This window comes from Lutjanus erythropterus, chromosome 12 (genome assembly GCF_056507025.1).
Source record: "Lutjanus erythropterus isolate fLutEry1 chromosome 12, fLutEry1.hap2, whole genome shotgun sequence".
Lineage (NCBI taxonomy): Eukaryota > Metazoa > Chordata > Actinopteri > Lutjaniformes > Lutjanidae > Lutjanus > Lutjanus erythropterus.
The window spans coordinates 4059300-4083982 of NC_139328.1; the positions used below are offsets into that span (position 1 = coordinate 4059300).

The following is a 24683-nucleotide window of genomic DNA, read 5'->3' on the forward strand; positions in this document are numbered from 1 at the left end:
TATGTTCTGTTCTACAACACAGTAAGCATCATTTAGTCATGGATTTTGAATCTTTTACGTGTCTTAAAAAAGACGATTGCTAAATGAGGCAACAGAGGTTGGTACAGATATTAACTGTCATCACGCCAAACGCTGACATCATGTGACCATAATGTAGTTCATTTATAGTGTCATTTTGGATTTTTACGTGTGGCGATGACATTTATGCTTCAAAGATTGTAAAAGTGTAAAGTTCGCCACAGAGCTGATTTTCTGCGCTAATCCAAAAGCCAGTGGGAACGTCCCATTTGGCTTTTTGTGTTGGAGTCGAGAGTGATGGTAATTTCCAGGTTGGCCTACAGAAAGAACTTCGTCCCTGCAGCACTTCATTTGGTTTCTACCGTGACCACAGCTGCGCGCTCATTCTCATTTTGTCTCAAACAAGTCGCCACAAACCAAAGGAAGGTTGTGTGTTGCTTTTTTGCAGCATGTAAACTGCAAGCCAGACAACTGGGAGAGTATCATCGTTTGGTCCAGGAGCTCCGCCTCCGTTTTCAGAGATATTTCAGGCCGGCGGTGAAGCACTTGGATCGGCAGCTTACGTGATTAGCCACCACAGTCTGACATCAGGCCGCGTTTCTCCAAAAGTTGACTCTTGCCTCGACCTTTGCCGCCACATGTCGCTGTGTTTTTTTGTTTTTTTTTTCACCACCACAGCCTAAACGCACCACCTTGGTTCAAAATCAGTGAAATAATTTGTGTTTTTAGCCAAAACGCCTGATTCTGTCTGAATGGTGCCTAAAAACACGTCCCAGCTTTCACTCTTGTTACACGTGCAGCTTTCATGTCCAGCACTGACCTAAGTACACACTACAGTCCCTGCTTTGGTTTGCTGTTGTCAGGCAGTTCAGCATTAACACACACACACACACACACACACACACACACACACACACACACTCTGGAGACGGGCTGTGTTCAGGCCTATGCACCGATAGACGGCGCTTTTTGTTTGTAGTGTTCAGAGTTGGCGTTTTGAGGCAAGTCTGTGCTTGTTGTTAAAAAGCAGGCTCGCTGATGTAACATGGTATCTGCATATAATATATATATACAGTATATATATATAAATATATATCTGTGCTATCACAGGGGATTCTTTTGTATGCCACTCGTATGCTGAGGGTGGATTTTAAAGTTACTTTTTGAAGACGCTTGAAATACAGTATGTGATGTTCTTGTGCATCACCGGGGGTCGTGACCATGAGGAATGGTTTTTTATAAAATACCATTAAACAGTCATAGCAAAATAAAATAAATTTTTAAAAAAAAGAGCAGCCCTCCGAAGGGTGTCCTTTTTCCTGCACTTTAGACTAAAAATGGAGAAACAGGGAGGTGTGTTTATTCGAGCCATCGTTGACACATCCGATGTTGAAAATGCTCTTAAAAGACGAATCAGAATCGATGCAGAAAAAACGTGCAGCTGCTCCGGCGGCTAAACGAGGGCGAACAGTGTCCTGTCTGACTCCTCGGGGTACGTCAAAGTCGAACCAAGCCAACTTCATGGCATTCCAGGTCTCACCTCGCTAAACGGCTTGATACACGCAGACACACACACAGAGACACACACAGACACGTCGTCGGACATTTCAGAGGTTTTGTTCAGAATGTTCCTCGTTTTAAACAAATTTTGTACCGAAGCTAAAGACTATTTTGAAGTTTGCTTTAATACAGTCGGCAGTGATTGGGCTGTACCGCAAAGACACTATTTCAAATGATGTCTATGACAGTGGAATGGTATTTTATAAGGTTTTGTTTTTAGATGATAAGCTTTTTACACTGCATTCAAGTGTGTTTGCTATTTTTTGTTCCTACCGAAAGTACTAACGTTAATTCTATCTTTGCTATGTTGGAGAGCCCTTGAAGGTTTTGTACTTCTCAAAACTTTTGTAATTCTGATTTATTTGTAGTTACGTACACGAAATGAACAAAAAATATAAAATCTGGATTTAATTGTTGTATTATAACAGAGAACATGTAAATACCAATTTGCAGATTTTTTTTTTCGTTGTGTTGTCTTTGCCCTCACCTATGTTGTACTCTCTTTCTCTCTCACTCATGGTTGCAGTCTGCAGCCTCCTGATCTGACTGTTGTAATATCACTCAGATTTCAAGGTCTAGAATAAAATCTATTTTGATAATATGCGTGTTTGCTTTTCATTTACACACTGCCGTCTTTTTTAAAGGAATTCTTGATTAAATGTCTTTATATGTTAAATGTTATAACCACGGCCTCAGACTTACAAGTGCTGATCCTCATCCTCACTGCTTCACGCTCGGATGTGAACCCATTCAGTGAGTGCTGAAGGTCACAGATCGATGATGCCTTCAGGACCACATCATCTGCAAAAAGCAGCACTATATCAGGCCATCTTGGCTCAACTGTTGAGTGTCTCTCAGAACAAATAACATACAGACTTTGGAAACCCTTCATCTGGAGCCACCATGAGGGTTTGGCCATGATAGACTGAAACTTGCATGAAATTCTTTCTCAGGATTTTGTGACCCTTGAACTTTTCATCTGGTGCCATCAAGTATTTATATGCACGTTGTGTTTAATGCTAAAAAACCTTTTCCATATCAGCCACTGATGTTAAAGTTGTGGGTTAAACTCAGGTGTTTACCAATGATAATAATTAAGGTCCCGTTTTATTTCGTGTAGCAGAACTTTTCCAATGAACCTGAATGCAACTGAAGCTTAATTAGTATCACTGATAAAACCTGTTTGCCCACTTTTTCATGTCAAAATGACTCTTGGCTTTTTTGCTAAATGCTAGCGTGCTGGGTTACAACCCACAGCTGGGCCACAACCCACAGCTGGGCCACAGGAGATTTTATTTGGGTCACCAAAGAAATAAAACGAAAAAAATGGGTGCAATGTTTTACAAATGAGAGGAAAACAATTTTGCTTATTTTTGAAGGCTAAAATGTGCTATACTATAAAAAAAATCAATGTATTTAAATAGATTTTTGAGTTTATTACATTTTTATTATAATATTTTGTTGAGATACTTTTCTTTCTTAGTTAAACTTGAATATTTGAATTTTGGAAACAGCCATAAATGTATTTTATGTTTAAAATACTGAGTAAACTTGCAAAAGTGAATAATTGCTAATATTTTGATATTTTCAGTTCATATTCATGCACCCAAATAATGACAAATCAGGTTCACAGCTCACTGTAAGCAATTTTTTGAAATTTTGAATATTATTGAGTTTCTGAACTTAAAAGACTCGAGTTTATCCAAAAAAAAGAAAATTAAATGATCCATATTATCTGTTTATCTCATGTTATTTTTTAGTTTATTTCAAAACTTAGGAGTTTGAGTTTGATTCAGAACTCAGAAATCTATTTCATTAAGTTGCTTTGAAAGTTTGGGTTGCTCAGTTTATTTTTAAAGGGATAGTTCACCCAGAAATGAAAATTCAGCCATCATCTACTCACCTTCATGCCGACTGAGTGTTGAGTGTTTGTTAGTCTGCGAAACTCTGCTGGAGTTTCACAGGAAAACAGTGTTGCAGAATCTCCCGAACAATAGTTTCCACACACACACACACACACACACACACACACACACAGTTCAGACTGTGTGCACATGAACGTGGCTCCAAGCTAAAGATCTACGGTGAAGATTCAGGATAAAAACATGGTGTAAATAACATTTCTTTTGTCAACTTGGCCTGTTTTAGTTTAGTTTAGTTTTAGGAGACTTGGATTACACCAGACGAGCAGTATAGAGGCATTTTACGTTTTCACTTCTAGTGTTTGAGAGATTCTGCAGCACTGTTTTCCTGTGAAACTCCAGCAGTGTTTTGTGGACTACAAAACTACACCCGTCCTTCAGTGTGCATGAGGGTGAGAAGATAATGACTGAATTTCTTTGATGAGAGGAAATAAAAAACATTGAGAGCCTGTTATCTCGGCCTGAATGCATTTATTTCTCACTGATAATAATAAAAAGTGAATCCCCGGAGAGAAAGTTCTTGAAGCACTGCTCTAAAGTAAGATGGTGAACACGGTGAACATTACAACCTGATAAACATCAGTATATTAGCATCATTAGCTGAAAGCTAATAATACAGAAGTGCAGCCTCACAGAGCTGCAGGCTGTTATTCAGATGATGTGGGATCCGGCAGCTGCTCTTAAAAGTAGGAGCTGCTGAAAAAGTTCAAAAGGCTAAATGTGCTTTCAGCAGCCTTTAAATGTCATTTAGATTAGACAGCACTTAGAAGAGACATCAGACAGAAGTTTGTCTTCTACCTCCATCACTTTTCATCACATTTTTTTCCGGGTTTCTCACTTAACCTTTGTGATTATTGCTGCTGACCTCGACATCGTGACAGTCTGGGTGGATTCGGCCCCCCGGAGGTTTTCCTGTACTTTAAATAAAGAGCCTGCTGGTGCTAAGCTTTTCAATGTGTATTCTGGGAAATGAGAGGCCAGTTCACAGAGAAAACCACAGTAACCTGCTTGTGTTCACACACGTCTGTCTTGCACCTCACTTGTTATCTCTTTTGTTTGGTTTCCATTTCCACTTAAGCGAAACGTCCTCCTGCTCCTTTGTCACATCTTTGTTTACGTGTTTGTGGTCCAAACTTGCGTTGCAGATGGTCCGACAGGTTCATCACGTCCTGGTTTGCATATCGTTGGTGTATTCATGGAAGTGCACAGTTTTGTTTTCGGGTGTTGTTTTGTTTTGTTTGCTGTGGGGAAACATTCAAAGCTGGTAACTTGCATACTCAAATTGTAGTGGCTTTATCATAACATGAAAGAACAAAACACACAGTTTTTTTTTTTATTATGTAAAACAGAAAACGTATATTCCAGCTGCTTGTGGACAAAGCAAATGTCTCTTTACGTGAACGTCTCTGGGTGGTTTCTGGGACATCGTTTGGGATTTATATAAGACATTTGCTTGTGGTTAGTGATTCACTCAGTGGTGGACAGTAACAAAGTACATTTACTTAAGTACTGTACTTTACTTGACTTTCACTCCACTACATTTCAAAGACAAATATTCTACTTTTGACTCCACTACATTTCTATGAAGGTTGTCATTACTCGTTACTTTTAGACGAAGCAGAGCTTTGAAGTCAGCTGATGCTGTTTTTTTTTTCTTTTCTAAAATGCAACTGGCCACAGAAGGAACCCGTCACAGTACAGTACTCTCAACTGGGACTGATGTAAAAGAAGAAATACATCATCCAGATGCTCTGTAACAAGAACAAGTAAGTTCTCCCTCTTCCATTCAAACAAAACTCGAGAAAGATTAAATTAAATCTCAAGATGTTATTATAATTAGAAAAAGAGATTGTTTTTATCGGGGTGGAAAATACCTCATAATTCATGTTTATACTGCCTCTGAAGACAGAAAGAAATCTCAGTTATTTAACAGACTTGGAGAAATCCTTACAGTCGGCTTCAATCTGCTTTTATGATGTGATTTTAATACAGTTACATCAGAAAATGACAACAGCTGTCCTTTTTGTTTTTGATTGTATTTCTCTGCTGAAGTTTTTATAGGTGTTTCTATAGACTTTGTGTAGCAGAGTGGTTCTACAAGCAGGTCAATGCATCATCAGGTGGTTTCAGAGTTACAAGGTTCAGTAAATGCATCATGAAAACAATACAGCAATGTATTGATATTATAAAATGTACTTTGTAATATGTACTTAAGTATTTTTAAAAGCACGTACTCTAGTACTTTAACTCGAGTAAAATTTTGACTGAGCAACTAGTTGAGTAATATTTGACCAGGAGTATCTGTGGTTGAGTACTTTCTTCATTCATATAATGTGGGACTCTGCATGGTATCAAAGAGTTCTGAAAATCTGAACTCAGTACAAGTACTGTTATGTCCCTGAAATATGACTCAGTTACAAGTAAAAGTACTGGTGTTAGAAATATACTTAAGTAAAAGGACAAAGTATTTGTCACAAAATATACTCAGAGTATTAGTTACTTTTAACCGTTGATGTCACCGTCACCTCTCCGGACTAGAGTTGCAAATTTTGTGCATTTTCTTTAACCAGTAACAAAAACAAAAAACAAAAATTTTAAATTTTTCCTCCTTATTTTAAGTCTAAGTTTAATTAATTAGAAATTTCTGCCCTGACTATTAACTAAATATCCATGAATACATTTTTAATTGGTTCAGTTCTTAACAGCAGTTATATAACATTTGTATGTCTTAGTTTTCATTGGTCCGTTTGTGATCAGATCACCTGATTGGCTACTAAGATGCAGATGAAAGGTTTGGATATTAATTCAAATTGTACTCAGAACTCAACTATGATTTTGAAAGTAACTAAGTAGATTACATTTTGTAATGTATACTTAAGTACGAGTAAAAGTGCAGACTTGAAAAGTACAAGTACCCAAAGAAACTACTTAATTACAGTAATTTGAGTATTTATAATTAGTTACTTCCACCTCTGTATGAAAGTAAAAAGTAGCCATTTAAATGTTTGGAAAGTAGCTGAAAAGTAGGAGGGGATTCATTTTTCAAAATAAAAGTTTTACATTACATATATTTCTTTGCTAAGTATGTTATGATAAAATTCTTATTATTCTTATTAAAGTTCTGCATTTTTTTTTATATAATTGGGAATCTGGTGTATCATTTAATAAATACAAAGATTTAAATTATGTTATGTCCATTTTGTCTTTTTTGTTGTTTTTTGTTTTATGTCTTTGTTTTGTCTGGTTACATCTTTTTCAGCATGTCACATGTTTTTTGTTGTTTTTCGTCTTGTGTCTTTTACACAGTGTTTTGTCTTGTTATGTCATTTTACATCTTGTTATGTCATTTGCATCTCGGTACATCTGTCAAGCTTCATGTCCACTGATTGACAAACCGAGGAATCATCTTCTTCATGTGTTTTTGTTCCGTCTGTTCAGGCTGAAATCAGTCTTGATGTTAGGAAGACGAGGTGCAAAGACACATGAAAATAATCAATAAAACTAAAACTAAAGTAACAGAGCCTGTTTTAAAAATGCAAGGAGCAGAAAGTACAAATGTTGTACAAAAGTACAAAAAAAAATAAATCCCCAAGTACCGTACAGACGCCTGAAAACTACTGAAGTATAGTTGAGTTCATGGTAGACACAGGAAGTTGGGCAAACGGGTTGTGAACTCAGAGCTTACAGAAAGTTTCAGTTTATGAGGTTGTTGGGGGCTTCATAGATTCTTATCGTGAAACGAAACAACCCCATTTGAGGGCAACATGTTTCAGATGTCAGATCTCATCATGAAGTCCCTCCTGTCTGTCTCTGTCCTCTCGTCTCTGGTGCAGTGTTGTCTTACTCAACTGTTTAGACCGAGGTTTTTACAGTATTTATAGTCGTAATGCAGCTCTTCAGTTACACCGAATTACTGTAATTCAGTGTTTTGAGGGGACACTTGTACTTTTATGTGTAGATTTTTGAGTCTCTACTTTTACTCATAAGATTTAATCTACTTAGTTACTTTTAAAATCATAGTTGAGCACTGAGTTCAATTTGAATTAATATCCAGATCTTTTATTTGATTTTAGCCAATCAGGTGATCTGATCACAAACAGGCCGATGAAAACAAAGACATACAACTGAAAAACAAAACAAAACACTGCAGCAGCACATATTTGGAATTAGGATGTTAAAGATTAATCAATTAATTAATTGCTGTTAATTTAAACAATTAAAAATGTATTGATGGATATTTAATCAATAGTCATGGCAGAAACTGCACCTCGTTTGACTTTGTTTTGTGTGACGGAGGCATTTGTTGAATGAGGAAACTTAAACAGAAACTTAAAATGAGAAAAAAAAAAAAAAGACAAAAAAATAAATAAAATAAAAAATAAAATTAGGAAAAGTGTTTTAACTTTTTATCTTCTGTATCTCATGAATTCTTAATGATTAATCGATTATTAGCGTTTTCAACTATTGATTAAAGAAAACACAAAATGTGCAACTGGAAGTCTGGAGAGGTGACTGTGACATCAACGGTGCTGCAAAACGGTGCTGCGAAATCCTTTAGCATTTGTTTTCTTATTTGCAGAACGTTTCTGTATATGCCACACGTTTGTCCTTGTCAGCCACCGTAGTTCTGCACATTTTAGGTTAAATGATGGTTTTATGTTCAATCAAAAAAGATAAGTATTTGGATGTGGAAGAGGTGAAAACTAAATAATTTCTTAATTTCTAATGGCACCATTACATACTTCTACAATGCTTTACTTCTGTACCATAATAATGTTTTATAATATAATAATGTTATATTTCCAGGCAAATACTGATGTGCAATTAAAAGCAACATTAATATTTTTCTCCATGCCACCTCATGAATATTTCTCTACATCTGCCTCTGAATAAAGGACTCAGATGTATTATTAGAAGCTGTGATCATTTGCTTTGAAATGAGCCCTAACAGTTCCAGTGATGACAACACGACGCCTGTGTGGGTTTCATCTGAGAAAACACAAAGAAGACATTTCGTGCTAAAAAGATCGTAACAGTTGATTTGAGTCGTTATCTTCAGATGAACTTGACAATGCATTTTCACTCAGACCGAGGACTGTTTGTTTTGCACATCTCTTACTGTGCACACATCCTGTGCATAATGTGAATATTACAGTGACACAAACACTAAATACATCCACACGTATCTTTCAGCAGGTTTTTATTGGCGCAAAAACAGAAATAATCCAGTGAAACCAAGTACATTTTTTCTATCAGAGAGGTATGTGTGAGCTCACAAGCTTCACATGCCTCTTTTTTTACACTTTTGCTTGAAAAGTCCCATGATGCACTAGTCATGTGCTCAGCAGGTCCTGCCTGTCTTCTTCTGTAGTCTTCTACATCTGTGACCTCCTGACAAGCATTTCTTCTAATCAGGTCATTCGGTATATTTTTAGATTTTCATCTGCTGTAGCAGTCGGCTGCCAAACTCGCAGGTGAAATTCTGGGCAGCTGCATCGAGCGAGGTTTGACTGTTCGGAGGCTCTAAACTCAGTGAAAAGTGAGACGAACAATAAATTCTACTTCTGATGCAAATCAATGACCTCTGTAAAAAAAATCAAGGCAAAATGAGAAATATACCAAAACATATTTTGCAGCATGTTTTAGGGATTTTTGCAGCCTAAAATGTCTGATTTCATAGCATCTTTGCTAAAAAGTTGTGATGCATGTTGCAATGTTTTTAGGCATTTTTTGCTATTAAAGTGCAGGGGCGAGTGAACATGCAAGATAAAGTTGTGGTTTCTTTATAGAGTTCATTGAAATCAAAGACAGTAGGAAGAACAAAACCAGTCTATTCTGAGTGTTCTGAGTAATCTCACCAAAGAGGCTCAGGATTATAAAGAAAGACAAAAAAAAAAAACGTTTTATTTGTGGATGAAGAGGGGCAGCTTGGCGGTATTCCACAAAAAACAAAATCTTTCTGGAGCTCAAACACACAGCAAGCACAAAATTATAAAATAAAACTGCACACAGCATTGTTAAATGCCAATGACAATGATAAATGTTGTGTATTTGTGACAAAATAAAAGTATATAAATGCAAAAAAAAATGGTTGATAATATAACAAAACACGAGTCAGCGGAAAAGTTGCGGAATTGTAGACAAAATTGCAAGGTTATGCAGAATTCGCAGGTGTTGGTTGAATTTGCGTGACTTGTTGCAATCGCATGATCACAACTTCCTTTGGTACAAATTAAATTGACACTGTTATGAATATATTTCCAATTACACTCGGGGTTATTTTCTAGTGTAACCAAGGCTACATGTTACACAGAACCATCCTCAGAGACTGTTTGGAAAAGGGCAGGCACTTTCCAAAAACACCACACACAGGAGATTGGATGAACCATCTGTCTATAACGTCTGCCGGGTCAAACTCACGGACACAAATGGATAACTTGAAGCCTGGCAAGATGGATTCTCACGTGATTTTGTGAATCAAGCTAGTGCTTTAATCGTGGCTGAAAAGTTGAGCCCGTCGAGGCTCAACACAGACAAAATTCTGTCCCAAAACCGATCAGAACCCGACCCTCATTGGCATATTTCAGCCCAAACTTTATTACAGCCCGACATTTTTCTTAACAAGCTTCCCTCTATGCACCAGTTTTCAGTGACAGGGACAATACATGCAGGGAACTGGAACTGGCAACAACAAAATTTAAATAAACGAATACATCACAGCCCGAACTTTGCGTGAGCCCGTGAAATATATGAGAATTATGTCCCATCGAGTTCGAGCACAAATCTGAAGCTCTAAATCCAGCTGTAAACTGCAGCTTGCATTAGTAGGGTTTCACTCTCGTCCATGGATAGTGGACTTGCTTTGAGACCCTGATATTATCAATAACTTTGCATACAGCAGTAATCACCTGACAAATCACACACAGTGAACTAGGATCGGCAAAATAAAGACAAATTCATCTTTCCACTTTTCATCGAATTGCCTGTGTTCATTTTCAACCTCGCTCATCCTCGCCAAGCAGGTCGGCTGTATGCAGAAATAAACACAAATTACAGGGCAAAAAACACTGTGAATCAATTTATTTTTATTAATTAAAAATGGTCAGACGCTCCAGATTTGACCTGCAGGGCGCAAGCTGAGCATCTCTGCTCTGTTCGTTCAGTCTGACAGGACTGATAACTCACACAACAGTGACGAGGCCATTTTCTTTCTATTTCCACCATAGTTTGAATTATGGAGTAAAACATTGTTCATTTACAGTGTTACAGATTATACTTTCTCATATTTTTTGCTTTTGTTAAACAGCACAAGAAGTCTCTTTATTTAAAAAAAAAAATCATGATTTTTATTTCATTTATTTATTTATTTTGCTCTGATTATTCTTTGATTTTGAAACAGCAGCCTTCTGTTGTTGTAATGTTGCATCTATTAAATGTTATTGACAGTACTGACATGCTGTGAAACAGGTCTGTCCTGAAATCCACTGTGTAGTTCAGGATCTGACTTCCATCCCCTGACAGCTACAGGAGATGTTTTGTCTCCAAACAGGAAATTTGAAATAGAGAAACAAAGGATGCTGTGAACACTTTGCTTACACGTATGACAAATATGCAAAATCAGAAATAATCAGGAAAAGGGGGGAGCTAACGCGTCCTCACAGCACTGCTGTGTTATTTTAAAAATAATGGCAGAGATTGAATCTGATTTTCTCCTGTCACTATAAGAGCGGTGGAAAGAGTACTGAAAATCTATTACATTACTAAAATATTACTCACCTACAAGTAAAAGTGCTGGAAAAATACTTAAGTAAAAGTACAAAGTATTCTTCTAAAATCAGCTGATGTTTAATACATTATCAATAGCAGCATTCAGTTGAAAGGTGATAAATCAAGTCTTCAGTCTGAATTTCTCCATCCTGCTGTTCAGTTACCTCAAACAGGTTGCAAACATTTTACTTAACCGAGGAAAAAGATAACAATCAATTAATCGTTAATTAATCATTTTTTTAAAGGTTTCTTTAGAATTTTATCCTCATATTAATGGTTTTCTGTTTTTTTTCTGGGGGGTCAGTTTTTAAGTTTAGGTGCAATTACAGCTATTTTTAGACTATTAATTGAATATTGATTGATAGATATCCTCATAAACCGACCGATTACAACAACAGCACACACCTGTGCCGCTGCTGTGTTTTGTTTCTCATCCATTTATCAACGTTTTTATTGGCCTGTTTGTGATCAGATCACCTGATTGGTTACAAAAATGACAAAAAAGGTTTGGATATTAGCTATAATTTTAAAAGTTACTAAGTAGATTACATGTTGTAATGCATACTTAAGCACAGACTTGAAAATCTATTCATAAAGTACAAGTAAGACTCCAAAAAAAACCCTACTTAATTACAGTATTTGAGCATTTGTAATGAGTTACTTCCACCCCTGCTTGATTACTACCACCTCCACATCCTGCAGGCCACCCCCACACTGAGAGAGGAAGGGAGGGGAGAGGGAAGAGCCAAGGCAACCAGCACATGAACAAGGCTTGACAGTGAACATACTCAGAGGGCAGAGGAAGGATCAGAAAACACACTCACAGATATTCTCTCACACTGAGGGTTTGACCGATTAATGAGACTCATTTGTCTTCTGTCAGGCGTCTCACCTCCTGTCATCTGAAGGAAAAGCAGATTTTAATCAGGGAAAACAATCTGTACAGCAAAGAGGAAGAAGAAGAAGGAGAAGAGGAAGACTCTGGGGAAAAGGAAACTGTTGCTGCCTCTGTCTTGGATTCACACACAGATATTTTCCTCAGCCGGTGAGTGTTAGAGTGATCAGTCGAGCGATGGTGTGCTTTTGCTCTCTCCCTCCTCTCTGTGTGTCAAATCTATTTATACAAACAGTGACTTTGGAAATATGCTTGTGGGGGGGTTCGCTTTCACAGAGCTTGTTTTAGATGCAGCAGGAGAAGGAGTAGTGAGGATTGTATTCGTGAAGCTCTCAGTGTTCACGGTGTAGTGAGGCACCCGGACACAGAGACACAGCAGAACAACCTGTTTAGATGACAAGATAATGGCAACACCTTGAGTCAACAGCCTACAGGAGACTCTATTAGACTACAGAAACACAAAAAAAATAGAGAAACTGTGAGGAAATATTTAAAAAATGTCCAACGTGTCAAAGCAGAACAGACCAGCACACAGTAACCAAACAAAAACAATCAAACAAATCATATTGTCGACTGTGCACCGGTCATGAGTCCTGTCGCTCACACACTCAGCTGTCATGTGTGTTTAGTTTTTCGGGAAGTTGGTGTTTCTTTCTGATTCCATGGGGACCAAAATTTCCATGCAAATCACTTGTAACAGACAGTGATGCACTGTAAAAATGTTTAAACTTAAAATATAAAGTGTTAAAGTCAGTGTCCAGTCTGCCTTCAAATCTGAAGTTGACCGAATTTGAAAAGTTGAGTTAATTTTGCAGCGATTTAATAAACTTCTTTGATAAATTCAGTTGCACTTGAGAAAAAATGTTGAAGCTTAAGATATTAAGTTCCAACAACTCTTCAGTCACACTGAAACATTTAACATAATATAATATGTTATAATTTATTGTAAACTAAAATACTGCAACTAATGATTATTTTCATTGTTGGTTAATGTTGATTATTTTCTGGATTAATTGATCAGCTGTCTGACCTATAAAATAATAAAAAATGTTGATCAGTGTTTCCTAAAGCTGTCAGAAACAGAAAACATTCACTTTAAAGAAGCTGGAATCAGAGAATTTCAGTTTTTTTTTTTAATTACTCAGACTGATTTATCTGTTATAAAAATAGTTGGTGATTAATTTAATAATCAATCAACAGTTGATTAATCATTGCAGCTCTTGTGGAATCTTAAAGTGTATTACTGTAACTGTAAAAAAGAAGGATCTTGTTTAACTTGTCCAACAATGCATGCTGGGAACTCTGATAACATGCTGATAATGTTTCTGTAGAAACTTGATTTAATGAGTTGAGTTTTCTAAAACTGAAAAGTTTAATAAACCTCAACAAATAAAACTTGCGTTTACTTTTATATTTAAATTAAGTGAGGAAAAAAAAATAGTCCCACTAATTTCCTGTTTGATTTTTACAGTGTATCACGATGGGGAAAATGTGTAACACAATCTAATGTGTGTGTGTGTTTCTGTGTATGTATGTAAATGTGCTCAAACAAAGGTGTGCTGTGGGTCTCGACAGCCGGTTAAAGGGACAGCTCACTAAAATTAACATTTTTTAAAATAAAAATGTAATGCACTTTGAGTCTAGATTTAAGCAGATTTGGGGACAATTTTGTCTCAGACTTCTGCCACCACCCCGTCTGTTACTAACTGTGGACAGTTTTCATTGACCAAAGAAACTGTCCCCACGGAAACAGTTCACAACAGGGTTTCCCAGCTTCCAGGGCACAGAAGACCAGAGAGGAGAAATAAAGAGTGAAACAAAGTTGAATGAATCTATGTAGGAGAAATGAACAAAACGAGTTTGCTGATTCTGTCCTGCTACTTCACTAAAATTAAACTTTTAAATCTTTTTTTATGAATTCCAACCCCAATAACTGTTAACGACTGATAAAAAATTGTGGGGTGGGGGGTGTGCAAACTTTTTTGTGGCTTCTGAAAGGGGGGCGTGCCAAAAAAAGTTCGGGAATCGCTGGTTTACAGCTGCACAGGGTAGGACTTAAGGACTTAAGGACTTAAACAGCCTGCTAACAGGCTTACAGGGACAGTTCACTCAAAACTAAAACTCAGTCGTTATCTACTATTGAGGGTCGGCTTTACTTTGTTTGTCTGCAAAACGCTGCTGGAGTTTCACAGGAAAACAGTGTTGCAGAATCTCCCAAACAATAGAACTGAATGGTGACCAGTTTTCAAACGTAAAAAACAACTGAAATGCCTCCGTACTGCTCGTCTGGTCTGTTTTGTGGACTAAAAAAAAAAAAACACTAAACCCGACCTTCAATCGGCATGAGGGTGACTGAGTTTTCATTTTTGGGTGAACTATCCCTTTAACAGAAACAGAAATTAAAGGTATATGTCGGTAGTCTGGAAAATCTTCAGAAAGATGCTGCTGTTCTGATGTGTTACTTTGGTGTTTTGACCACAGTGCTGCATTTGAGCGAAAGCTGAAAACCACACCGCAAACCATCTGCCACAGGAGGGAGAAAAAAAGTCTGAGTGAACTGAACCTTTCAGTTGTTTTGCTGCATTACTTCCATATCAATCCTCCTTTATAAGCTCACATTCATGATGCTGCACGCAGACACGCAGTCAAGCAGGTGTGTGTGCTTATTTCCATACTGGCCGATAAAAAGCCAAAACACTGAAGATTTGTAACTGGAGTGTGACAGGTTTTAAAGGCGGGGGGGGGGGGGGGGGGTTACTGTATGACAGAGAGGTGGTCTTGTGTATTAACAGGAGGCTGATGTGAACCAGAGGTGAGGCAGAGTTTCTCATTATCAGGCAGAGAGAAAAGAGAGCCATTCTGAGCCAGTGACCCCATTAGGCACAGGCCATCCAACGATGTTTAAAAAGCTCTCGGGGTGCGGTGGGAGTCCCAGGCCCCGGGCCCATCATGATCCCCCCTTGGTTTCAGCCCGGGCCCGGCCGGAAGCAGGCTATTCTCGTCCCCGCATTGTGCTGCCGAGCTATTCTGACGCCGTCCATTGTGTCCGGACGCTTTCCATGACTCTCAGCGATTTCGGTGGGTCTGCGCTTTAAACCCCTCCATTATGGACCGGCTTGCGTTGCCACATTTGCTGCGTTGGCTTTTGCTTTCAGTCTCGCGCCCCCCCCCACCCACTCCCGCCCGCCCCTCCCCCCTTCACCCCACCCACTAACTTTTGACTTTTCAGCTTTCAGCTACGACTCAGAAACACTGAAAGCAAGTGGGGCACAGTCAAATGTCAAGTTCAGGTCCAACCACAAAAAAAAAAAGACACTCTCGGTTGAAGGTAGTGATCTGAGTCATTTATTTGAATCAAATATTCATTGTCTCTATTTTTATTGACACTGACAGGTGATTAATACACTCAACAAACATATAAATGCAACACTGTTGTTTTTGCAGACAGAAAAGAGATTTGTTAAAATTTAGCTTTTCTACTAGACAATCCACCCACCTGACAGGTGAGGCATATAGAGATGCTGATTAAACAGTATTATTATTAGGCACTGAACTGTGGTTATTTCACATAAAGCTGCAGACATCAAATTCTTTTCCCAGAAGGAAAAAATGATGACACTGCAGTACTTTGTCTCTGATTGGCTAGTACTCGTTTGTTGGTTGGTTAGGCAGGTGTTGACTTTGCTCTCCTGGGAAACAAAACAGGGTTAGGGTGGGTTTAGGGTCAGCTCATCATCATCCCATCTTGTCACATACCGACGTTTTGTCAGCGTCCCTCTGCGTCTCATAACGATGTACTACTTTTTAAAGGGATTGTTCACTCAGAAATGAAAATTCAGTCATTATCTACTCAGCCTCATGCCAGCTGAGTGTTGTGTTCGTTTTGTTGGTCTGCAAAACGCTGCTGGAGTTTCACTGGAAAACAGTGTTGCAGAATCTCCCAAACAATGGATGTGAATGGTGACCAGTTTTCAAAAAGAAAAAAACCCCACCAGAATGAAAACATAAAATGCCTCCATACTGTTTGTCTCATCTGTGTGTGTGTGTGTGTGTGTGTGTGTGTGTGTGTGTGTGTGTGTGTGTGTGTGTGTGTGTGTGTGTGTGTGTGTGTGTGGTGTGACAGTGTGCAAACGGCATGTCAGGGCTTTAGGTTTGAAAACCGGTCCCCATTCACTTCCATTGTTTGGGAGATTCTGCAACACTGTTTTCTGGTGAAACTCCAGCAGTGTTTTGTGAACTAAAAACTAAACCTGACCCTCAACTGGCATGATGGTGAGTAGATAACGACTGAGTTTTCATTGTTGGGTGAACTATTCTTTTAACAGTTGTATGAGATGAGAGAGATTGCCTTTTTAACACGTTGTTAACGTTGTGAAATTGTTGCAATTTGCTTAACAAACAAAACCTACTTGGGTAGATTTAGGATAAGACTATGTTTGGGGTTACAGTAAATAACTTTATGTACATTTTGGGTTTCACATGGGGCGTGAACGCTGGTGTCTTGGGTGAAAGTCCTGTGTTTGTTTTGAGCCGTCCATTCAGTAGACCTCCTCAACATGCAGACTGTTTCGCTCTTTAAATGACCTCTAAAGCCCAATGTGTCACTGACCAATCTGAGGCACACCTTAGTAATTATTATTCCATTTAATCAGCATCTCTACATGTCGCACCTGTCAGGTGGATAGATTATCTTGACAAAGGAGAAGCGCTCGCCAACATGCATGGACTAGTTGCACTAGCTGTCATTGCAGGAACCTCACAGTTGTGATTGATGCATTCCACTCAGGGGAGGTCCGGCTATTGTGCGAGCTGGTTCACTGTCACTGTTACTGGGACAGTTACTGGAACTGAGCTGTCACACCTGTTACTAAGTCCACCTGTGTTTTTCCTGCTGTGACAAGTTAAAATGTCTGACGTGCAACACAGAAACCAGAGAAATAAAGCTCTGTTGTGCACAGAGGAGGTCTTAGATCTTTTACATCGATTCATGAGCAATGAAGGCACTTATATTTTGATGTGTACGTTAAGTTGACGGCAGATCATCTAATTTCAAAAAGCCAAACATGATGACACATCCGACATGCTTGCAAAACCTGACAGAAAAAGTACCGCAGTATTTGTAATACTTTGCTTGAACACGGAAGATATTAGCCAACAGACATTAAGAAAGCATGGATTATATTTCCACTTCTTCTTTTTGGAAGCAGGATCCTGTCACAAGAGTAAATGTGCTCTCTCTTCTCTGTACTTCAGGACGCCAGCATCATGGGTGGAAGATGAGTCTCCAGCTGCTGGTTGACCGCGAGCGTGTGAGTGATTCTGCCGCAATGGAGGATAGACATTTCCCAGCAGACCCAGTGATACCTGCCGCCGCCTATGCCTCCTGCTGAATGTGGAAAGCCTAGGATGGAAGACCCACCAAGTGCTGCTCTGAGGCACTGGAACAACGCTGTCAACCTCAACCATCTCGCCTCCTCTTCCTCCTCCGCATATACTAGCTGCTTCACCATCATCACCAACCAGACAGGGACCACCGCCACCGGGTGACAAGATTCCAGGATGTTTGTGAATTTCCGCCGGATACGAAAATGCCAGTGCGTGCAGCTGATGACCACCTGCCTGGTGCTGTCGGTGGTGATGGTTTGCTGGGAGCAGCTGGACAACAACGTCGTCAGCCACGTCAAGTCCTACTCCTTCCGCTACCTGGTCAACCGTTTCACCTACATCAACAAAAGCCTCACCATCCCACGTGAGCAGGCCAGGAGCTTCAGCAACTTCCGTTACCTGCTGGACCACCCGGACAAGTGCGTCGGCAAGGATGTCCTCCTCCTCCTCTTCGTCAAAACCTCCCCAGAGAACACTGAGAGGCGGAACGCCATCAGATCCACCTGGGGCAACGAGACCTACATCCAAAACGTGCTGGGAGTGACGGTCAAGGTGATGTTCGCCTTGGGAGCACCTCAGACCAAGAAGGAAGAGCCCTCGTGGAGCAAGAAGAGCGGGGTTGGCTTTCGGGAGCATCTCGTCCGCGAGGACCGTCTCCACGGTGATCTGATCCAACAAGACTTTTTAGACTCCTTCCACAACCTGACCCTGAAGCTGATCATGCAGTTCCACTGGATGCACAGCCGCTGCGCACACGCCCGCTTCCTCATGACCGCTGATGACGACATCTTCGTCCACATGCCCAACCTGGTGAGCTACCTGCAGGACGTGAGCAGCAGAGGCGTCACAGACTTCTGGATTGGTCGGGTGCACAGAGGGGCGCCACCAATCCGCAGCAAAGACAGTAAGTACTACGTGCCCTTTGAGATGTACCCGTGGTTGTCGTACCCCGACTACACAGCCGGGGCCGGTTACGTTGTCTCCGGGGACGTAGCGGACAGAATCTACCAAGCCACACTGACTCTGAACGCCTCTATTTACATAGACGATGTGTTCATGGGCATCTGCGCCAACGCTGTTGGTGTGTCGCCACAGGAGCACGCTTATTTCTCAGGTGAGGGCAAAGCACCCTACCACCTGTGCATCTATAACCAGATGATGACCTCACATGGTCACGTGGAGGACATCTATGACCTGTGGAAGGCGGCGACCCACCCGCAGGTCAAACAGAGGACCTCTGGACTCATGGGGAGGCTGTACTGCACAGTTGTGAAAATGTCTCTCCTTTGTAAACCGTACTATTTCAACACCTACCCTTGCAAAGCAGCCTTTTTGTAGTATTACTTCAGGTTTGTGTGTGTGTGTGTGTCAGTGTGTGACAGAGAGAGAGGGAGTTTGTCTTCGGCCATAATAAAAGAAGGATCATGGCTGCGAATATTACCTCAGTCCTTTCAGTCGGACACCCACGTCAAAACACTGGAGCGCTGTGTGTTCTGAAAAGCGAAGACACCCGCTGATTCATGTTTGTCACTATCAGTGTGAGATCACCAACACGTCAATGACCTCCAGTCTTGGTTAGTTAATAATGTGATGACACTGGCTTTGCATTGACCGTAAGAAAGTGTTAAAAAGTAAAACTAGGTCCTAAAAAGACGCTTTTGTCCAAATTCAAATGCACTGTGTTAACAACTGAGATTCTAATCAATGAACTCATTTATTTCTGATCTCAACCAGTTGATTAAAGGCTCATTTATGTCCCCTTTACACACAAAAATAGATGCCTCTGTTTCAAATGGTGTAACCGTCACCGCCCACAGACTTCCGACGCATCCTTTACGTTGGCATGGCAGCCTCTGTGGACATGAATTTTAAAAATGACAAACCATTGTGACCCAATTCACAATCCTGGGACACTCAGCGTTCCTGCCATACTGACATCACCTTATATTATCTTGACGAATGCATATACACGTTAAATCCTTTAGAAATGAGAAATAAATGCACTTAGGCCGAGTTAACAGGCCATCTCACTGTTTTTATTTCCTCTCATCAAGAAAAAAACTAAAAAAGAAGAAGTTAAGAAAACTCAAAAATTCAAGGGAATTTACTGTAATAGATTTTTGAGTTGACTCAAACTCTGAAGTTTTGAAATAAACTAAAAATGTTTTTGCGGACCTAGTTGAGTTTTCCTCTTTAGATAAACTTGAATCTTTGAGGTTTAGAAACTTTTGAAATACAATTTTTTGGGGGTTTATAAAACTCAAAGATTCAAGTTTATGTAAAAAAGGAAAGTTAATTATTTCAACAAAACATTATTAGTTTGTAAAACGTTTTCGAAACTTATGGGCTCAAAACTCAAACTTGAAATTTTGAGTTTTCTCAACTGTTTTTACAGTTTAGGACATTTTAGGCTTCTTCATAAATGAGACAGAACTAGTCAGAATTAACAGGCTTTTTCTCTCATTAGAAAAGCAATATACTCATTTTAAATGCTTTGTAAAAGGTGCACTGCAGATATGAATTTTAAATTTTGCAGAATTTCTTCCATAGTTTTTTTTTTTTTATTTCATTTGATGACCCAAATAAAATCTCCTGGGACCCACATGTGGGTCACGACCCAGTGTTTGGGAACGACTGCGCTAGAGAGTACTCAGAGTCAGAAGTTACCTCAAAGAAAAAGAGGAGGAGGCTGTAATAATTTATGTATTGAGAAAAAGGCAAATTCAGAGGCAGCGTTGCAGACGGCGTGAGGCCATTAAATACACTGCAACATATGGATGGAGAATTTACTAATTGACAGCATACGTCGTTTCAAATGCTTTTGGATTTTTTAAAAACTTTGTTGTTTCCTGTAGTTTTGTCTCAATTAAATTATTGGCCACACTGTTCCACCGCCCCGTTACTAACGGAGGAACCGCTGCGTTTCATCTGTGTCTGTAAGCTTTCAGAAAACATAAACAAATACGGATGAACAAAATGAACACAGAGTACAGACACAAGGCTCCGTCTGTATCTCTATCTAACATTTAACATAAACGAGCCTATAGATTGTACTTCCTCCTTGTCTTGGAGTTTGCACCCTCCCACTGCTGTGATACACAAAAAGTTACCAAAAATTTTAAATTTAAATTTTTAAATTTTTAAATTGAAGCTCACCTCTCTCACTGGTATTTGACATTTCATATATTATATTTCAAAGTTATTTGAAATCTACTGAGGGACCTTTAGGTCTGTGTGTCTAAAATGAAGATGCAAAGCAGAAGCAACACATTTCCTGAATTGTGAGTCAATGTCCCAAAAAAAAAACAAAAAAAACACGGTAGGTCAATGACGTGTCAGATCTAAAAATGTCTCAGTGTCATGAAGCGCAAATCTGTGACATAGAGACATGAGGTAGATGTGAAACTGCAAAGACTTTACATACAGTTCCTGTGCTAAATAGTGATGAGCAACAAAGTGTTCTACATCGACAATTTTGTTGTTAAAAACCCTTTTTTGTAATTAAATTTGTGAAAAATGTTTTTTAATTAAATAAAATCTCCAATGTGAAAGTGTTTTATTATGATTCTTAGTATTAGCAGTCATCAATAATGTCCATAATGTTTGTTGGTATGGAAACCCATTAGAGAACAATGGAACAATGGGACGGTGGTTTGACTGCACATCCACTACTGTGACGGTTACAACTTTAAGGTTAGCAGAACATTTCAACATCACAACAACGGTTTCAGTTACAGGTCATTTCCTGAAGTTTCTGCTGGTTGCAGAGGAAGCTGCTGCACCTGGCCGAGACATTCAGCACATAAACTCAAACTATAACTGGTGGTGGGTTTCAGACGGTTCATTTAGTTTAGTTAATAATTAAAAGAGAGGGATTTTTTTTTTAAAAAAAAGTACAGCATGAGGATGTGGCGGTTTTACAGATTCAAGCGTATCTCCAAAAATGTCTGATTTATTTAATGTGGGTGTTTTTTTCAAAGACGGCAGTGGTTCGAGTCCCTTGACTTTGACTTGAGTCACAAGGTTGATGATCTCTGACTCAACGTGACAAAAACAAAAAGACACCAGTGACTTCTGACATCACCTGGAGTTGAGTCATCTGACTTAAAAAAATACCTGAAACTTTCCCCTGCAGCCCAAACGTGTAAAAATGTGTGTTATTAAAAAAGTGTTAAATATCATTGAAAGTTCATCCTCAGCAAGTCGACGCTTGGTTCCTAAGATTTACTCAATTAGGGATAATAACAATTAATCAATGATCGATTAATCTGTCACATATTTGGACCTATTTTTCAACTAGTGATCAATCTGGCAATCACTTTTCACACTAATCAATTAATTGTTTGGTCTATAAAATGTCAGAAAATGTTGAAAAATGTTGATCAGTGTCAGAGATGACGTCCTCAAATGTCCCATTTTGTCCACAGCTCAAAGATATTCAGTTCACTGTCAGAGAGGAGGGAAAAAAATAAAATATTCACATTTAGGAAGCTGATATCAAAGAATTTTGACATTTTTTCTTAAAAAAAAAAAAAAAGACACAAAATGATCATTCGGTTATCAAAATACTTCATGATTAATTTAGTAGTCGACTATAAATCAGTTGGGCTATGTAATGCTCGGGGGGGAAAAGAATTTTGTGTAGTTAGGTTAAAGCAAAATTAAAATGTTTTTTAATAAGAATTAATTGTTTAAATTGAATGAATACAGATTGCAACCCTAGTTTGAATCAATCGAAGTCCGACTGCATCAAATCAAGTTTCAGGAGAAAACTATGAAGAACTCACGTTGCTTTACTGGAAAAAATGATACCAAAGATAATTTTGTTGTCGTGAAAAAACTTTTTTTTTCGTTTAGTGTGATGCATATCTGTTTAATAACCTGCATGTCTCTTTAGTTCCTGTCAACACTATAGTAGCTTTATAGTGTTTTTGAGCACCGTTAGCGTCGTCATTTTCATTCATACTCACAGAAACAAAATAAAAAATAAAAAAAAGTCTTTCCACTGTTCCAACAATCACCAGCTATATAAATAAACCTTTTATTTATGGCTTTAGATGTGAAAATAACGGAAGAGGAGCAAGAGGGAGGCTTTTGCAGCAGCTTTATTGGACACGTCCAGACATGTTTGAGCCACCAGAGCCAGAGGACGGTGACAGGACGCTATTTTATTTTTTTCTTCTGTGTCAGGTTGTTGGAACTGAAGTGAGCTGAAGTGAACTGCTGCGCTGATTTGGACTGAGAGAGTCACTGAAGGTACAGAACCATGTTTCAGGTTCACCCAAAAAATCCTGAACCAGAAGAAACTGTTTAACGGCTTTAACAAACTAACTCCACAATTCAGTCCTACATAGTTCTCTTTTTTTCACATTTTCAGCAACAACTTTCTAACATGTATAATGTGTTTAGAGGAAAAAGTCTGTTTCTGCTACACAGTCTTTAGGGGTTTATTTCCCTGAACCAAGACGTTTTTGTTGAGTCCTCAGCAAAATCCTCAAAAACACTATTTACCACACCTCCGCAAAATGCGGCCCGGGGGCTGAATGTGGCCCCGTGAAAGGTTTCATGTGACCTGCAAGGAACATCATGGAAATACCAAAAGTTCTAGCAAAGACAGTCAAAAGTATTTTAGTTAACATTAAACCATCATCAGACCTTTATTGTGAAAGGAATCAGTGCTGAACTGTCTTTTGCAAGTCGTATGTAAGTAGGTTTTGTCAGTTGCTGCCAGTAAACACACCGGAAAGATAGTTGACTGTTGAGACTCATTTCCACGACGTCTAACACATTTCTGTTTGGTAAAGTGTCTGAAGTGCAGCAAAGTAATGATAAAATAAGAAGGTACAGGAGGATTATTTTTGCATGCATTGGTTTTCTGGGGGGGGGGGGGGGGGTCCTGCAGAGTTTTCTTTAAATCACTAAAAAGTTTAGATAAATAACTTAAACAAGGCATGAATTGAATGCAACACTAATATCTCTCTTATCTTTGATCATCATAGAGCTGTAACAACCACAGTTAACGTCACTGACCACACTGCACATGTGTGGAATTGTACCTAACGCTTGTTTTTGACACTTTGACCACAGGTTCAGTTTAAGTGAGAAGCTTTGCACCACAGTGCAGCAAAGATACACCTACACGCATATGAAACAGTAATGCACCAAAACCGTATGCACGAGACGCCGGTTACTACAGAGCCTCGGGCCCCTCCATGTGTTTGCCCTTCCTCTCCATAGCAACAGTTTGCTGAGTAGGTGCTGCACAAGCCTCATTAGAGTGGAAGTGCAAACATCTTGCATGAAAGCACTCTGCGATTTACTACCCAAACACGTCTATAACAAGTGAAGGAATGGACTGTGGTTTATGTACCAGAGTACTGCAGCACTGATTTTAATTCAGGCGTTTCCATCTGCCACGCGATACGTAGAGCCAAAAATACCCCTGGCATCACCCGGTCAGAAAGTCAACAGCGTCCTCGGAGTGTCTGATCCTCGGAGGCATCTGGAACGCTGCTAACAGTAATAACTGAGGCTGGGCCTGTGCCAGTGCTCAACACACACACAAGATAAATGTCATAAACCTTTACAGACAAACAACCAGTGGTAATATTTCAGTTGTGTCACTGATTGAATCAAACCAAAGTCAATATTGGTTGCACTTTATTTCTATTAGACAGTGTTGGAACATTTATTTTACACCCTTGTTACACTTTATTAGAGAGTAAACTGTAGAACTGTACTGTAAAATATCTCACATATGTGAAACTTCCCCATCTAATAACAACATGTGAGCCGGATCGACCAGCTGAAGGCCAGAATCATACAAGTAGAGGAATATTTTGTTATTTGTGACTGCACAGTTATTGTACGCAGATAATGTGATTTGATCAAACAGTGAGAAATAATACACTTTCATTTGCAGTACAGTTTGGTTTTAATGTGCCCCTTATTACCTCCTAATGAAGCCTAATAAGGCTCTAAAAGTGAGAAATACTAGACTTTAGTTTGCAGTACAGTTCAGTTCTAATGTGTTTCTTATTATTCCCTAATGAAGCCTAATAAGGCTCTGACAGTGAGAAATAATACACTTTAATTTGCAGTACAGTTCTGTTGTAATGTGTCCCTAATTACTCTCT

At 39.1% G+C, this 24683-nt stretch overlaps 1 protein-coding gene across 1 annotated transcript; it reads left to right on the plus strand.

Annotated features, from left to right (window-relative positions):
* The first annotated feature begins 11990 nt into the window (after positions 1–11990).
* b3gnt5b (UDP-GlcNAc:betaGal beta-1,3-N-acetylglucosaminyltransferase 5b) lies at positions 11991–20657 on the plus strand. The gene is made up of 2 exons (XM_084733074.1): positions 11991–12312; positions 17416–20657. The coding sequence occupies exon 2, from the start codon at positions 17722–17724 to the stop codon at positions 18883–18885; it is 1164 nt and encodes a 387-aa protein (XP_084589200.1). The 5' UTR covers positions 11991–12312; positions 17416–17721; the 3' UTR covers positions 18886–20657.
* The last annotated feature ends 4026 nt before the right edge of the window (positions 20658–24683 follow it).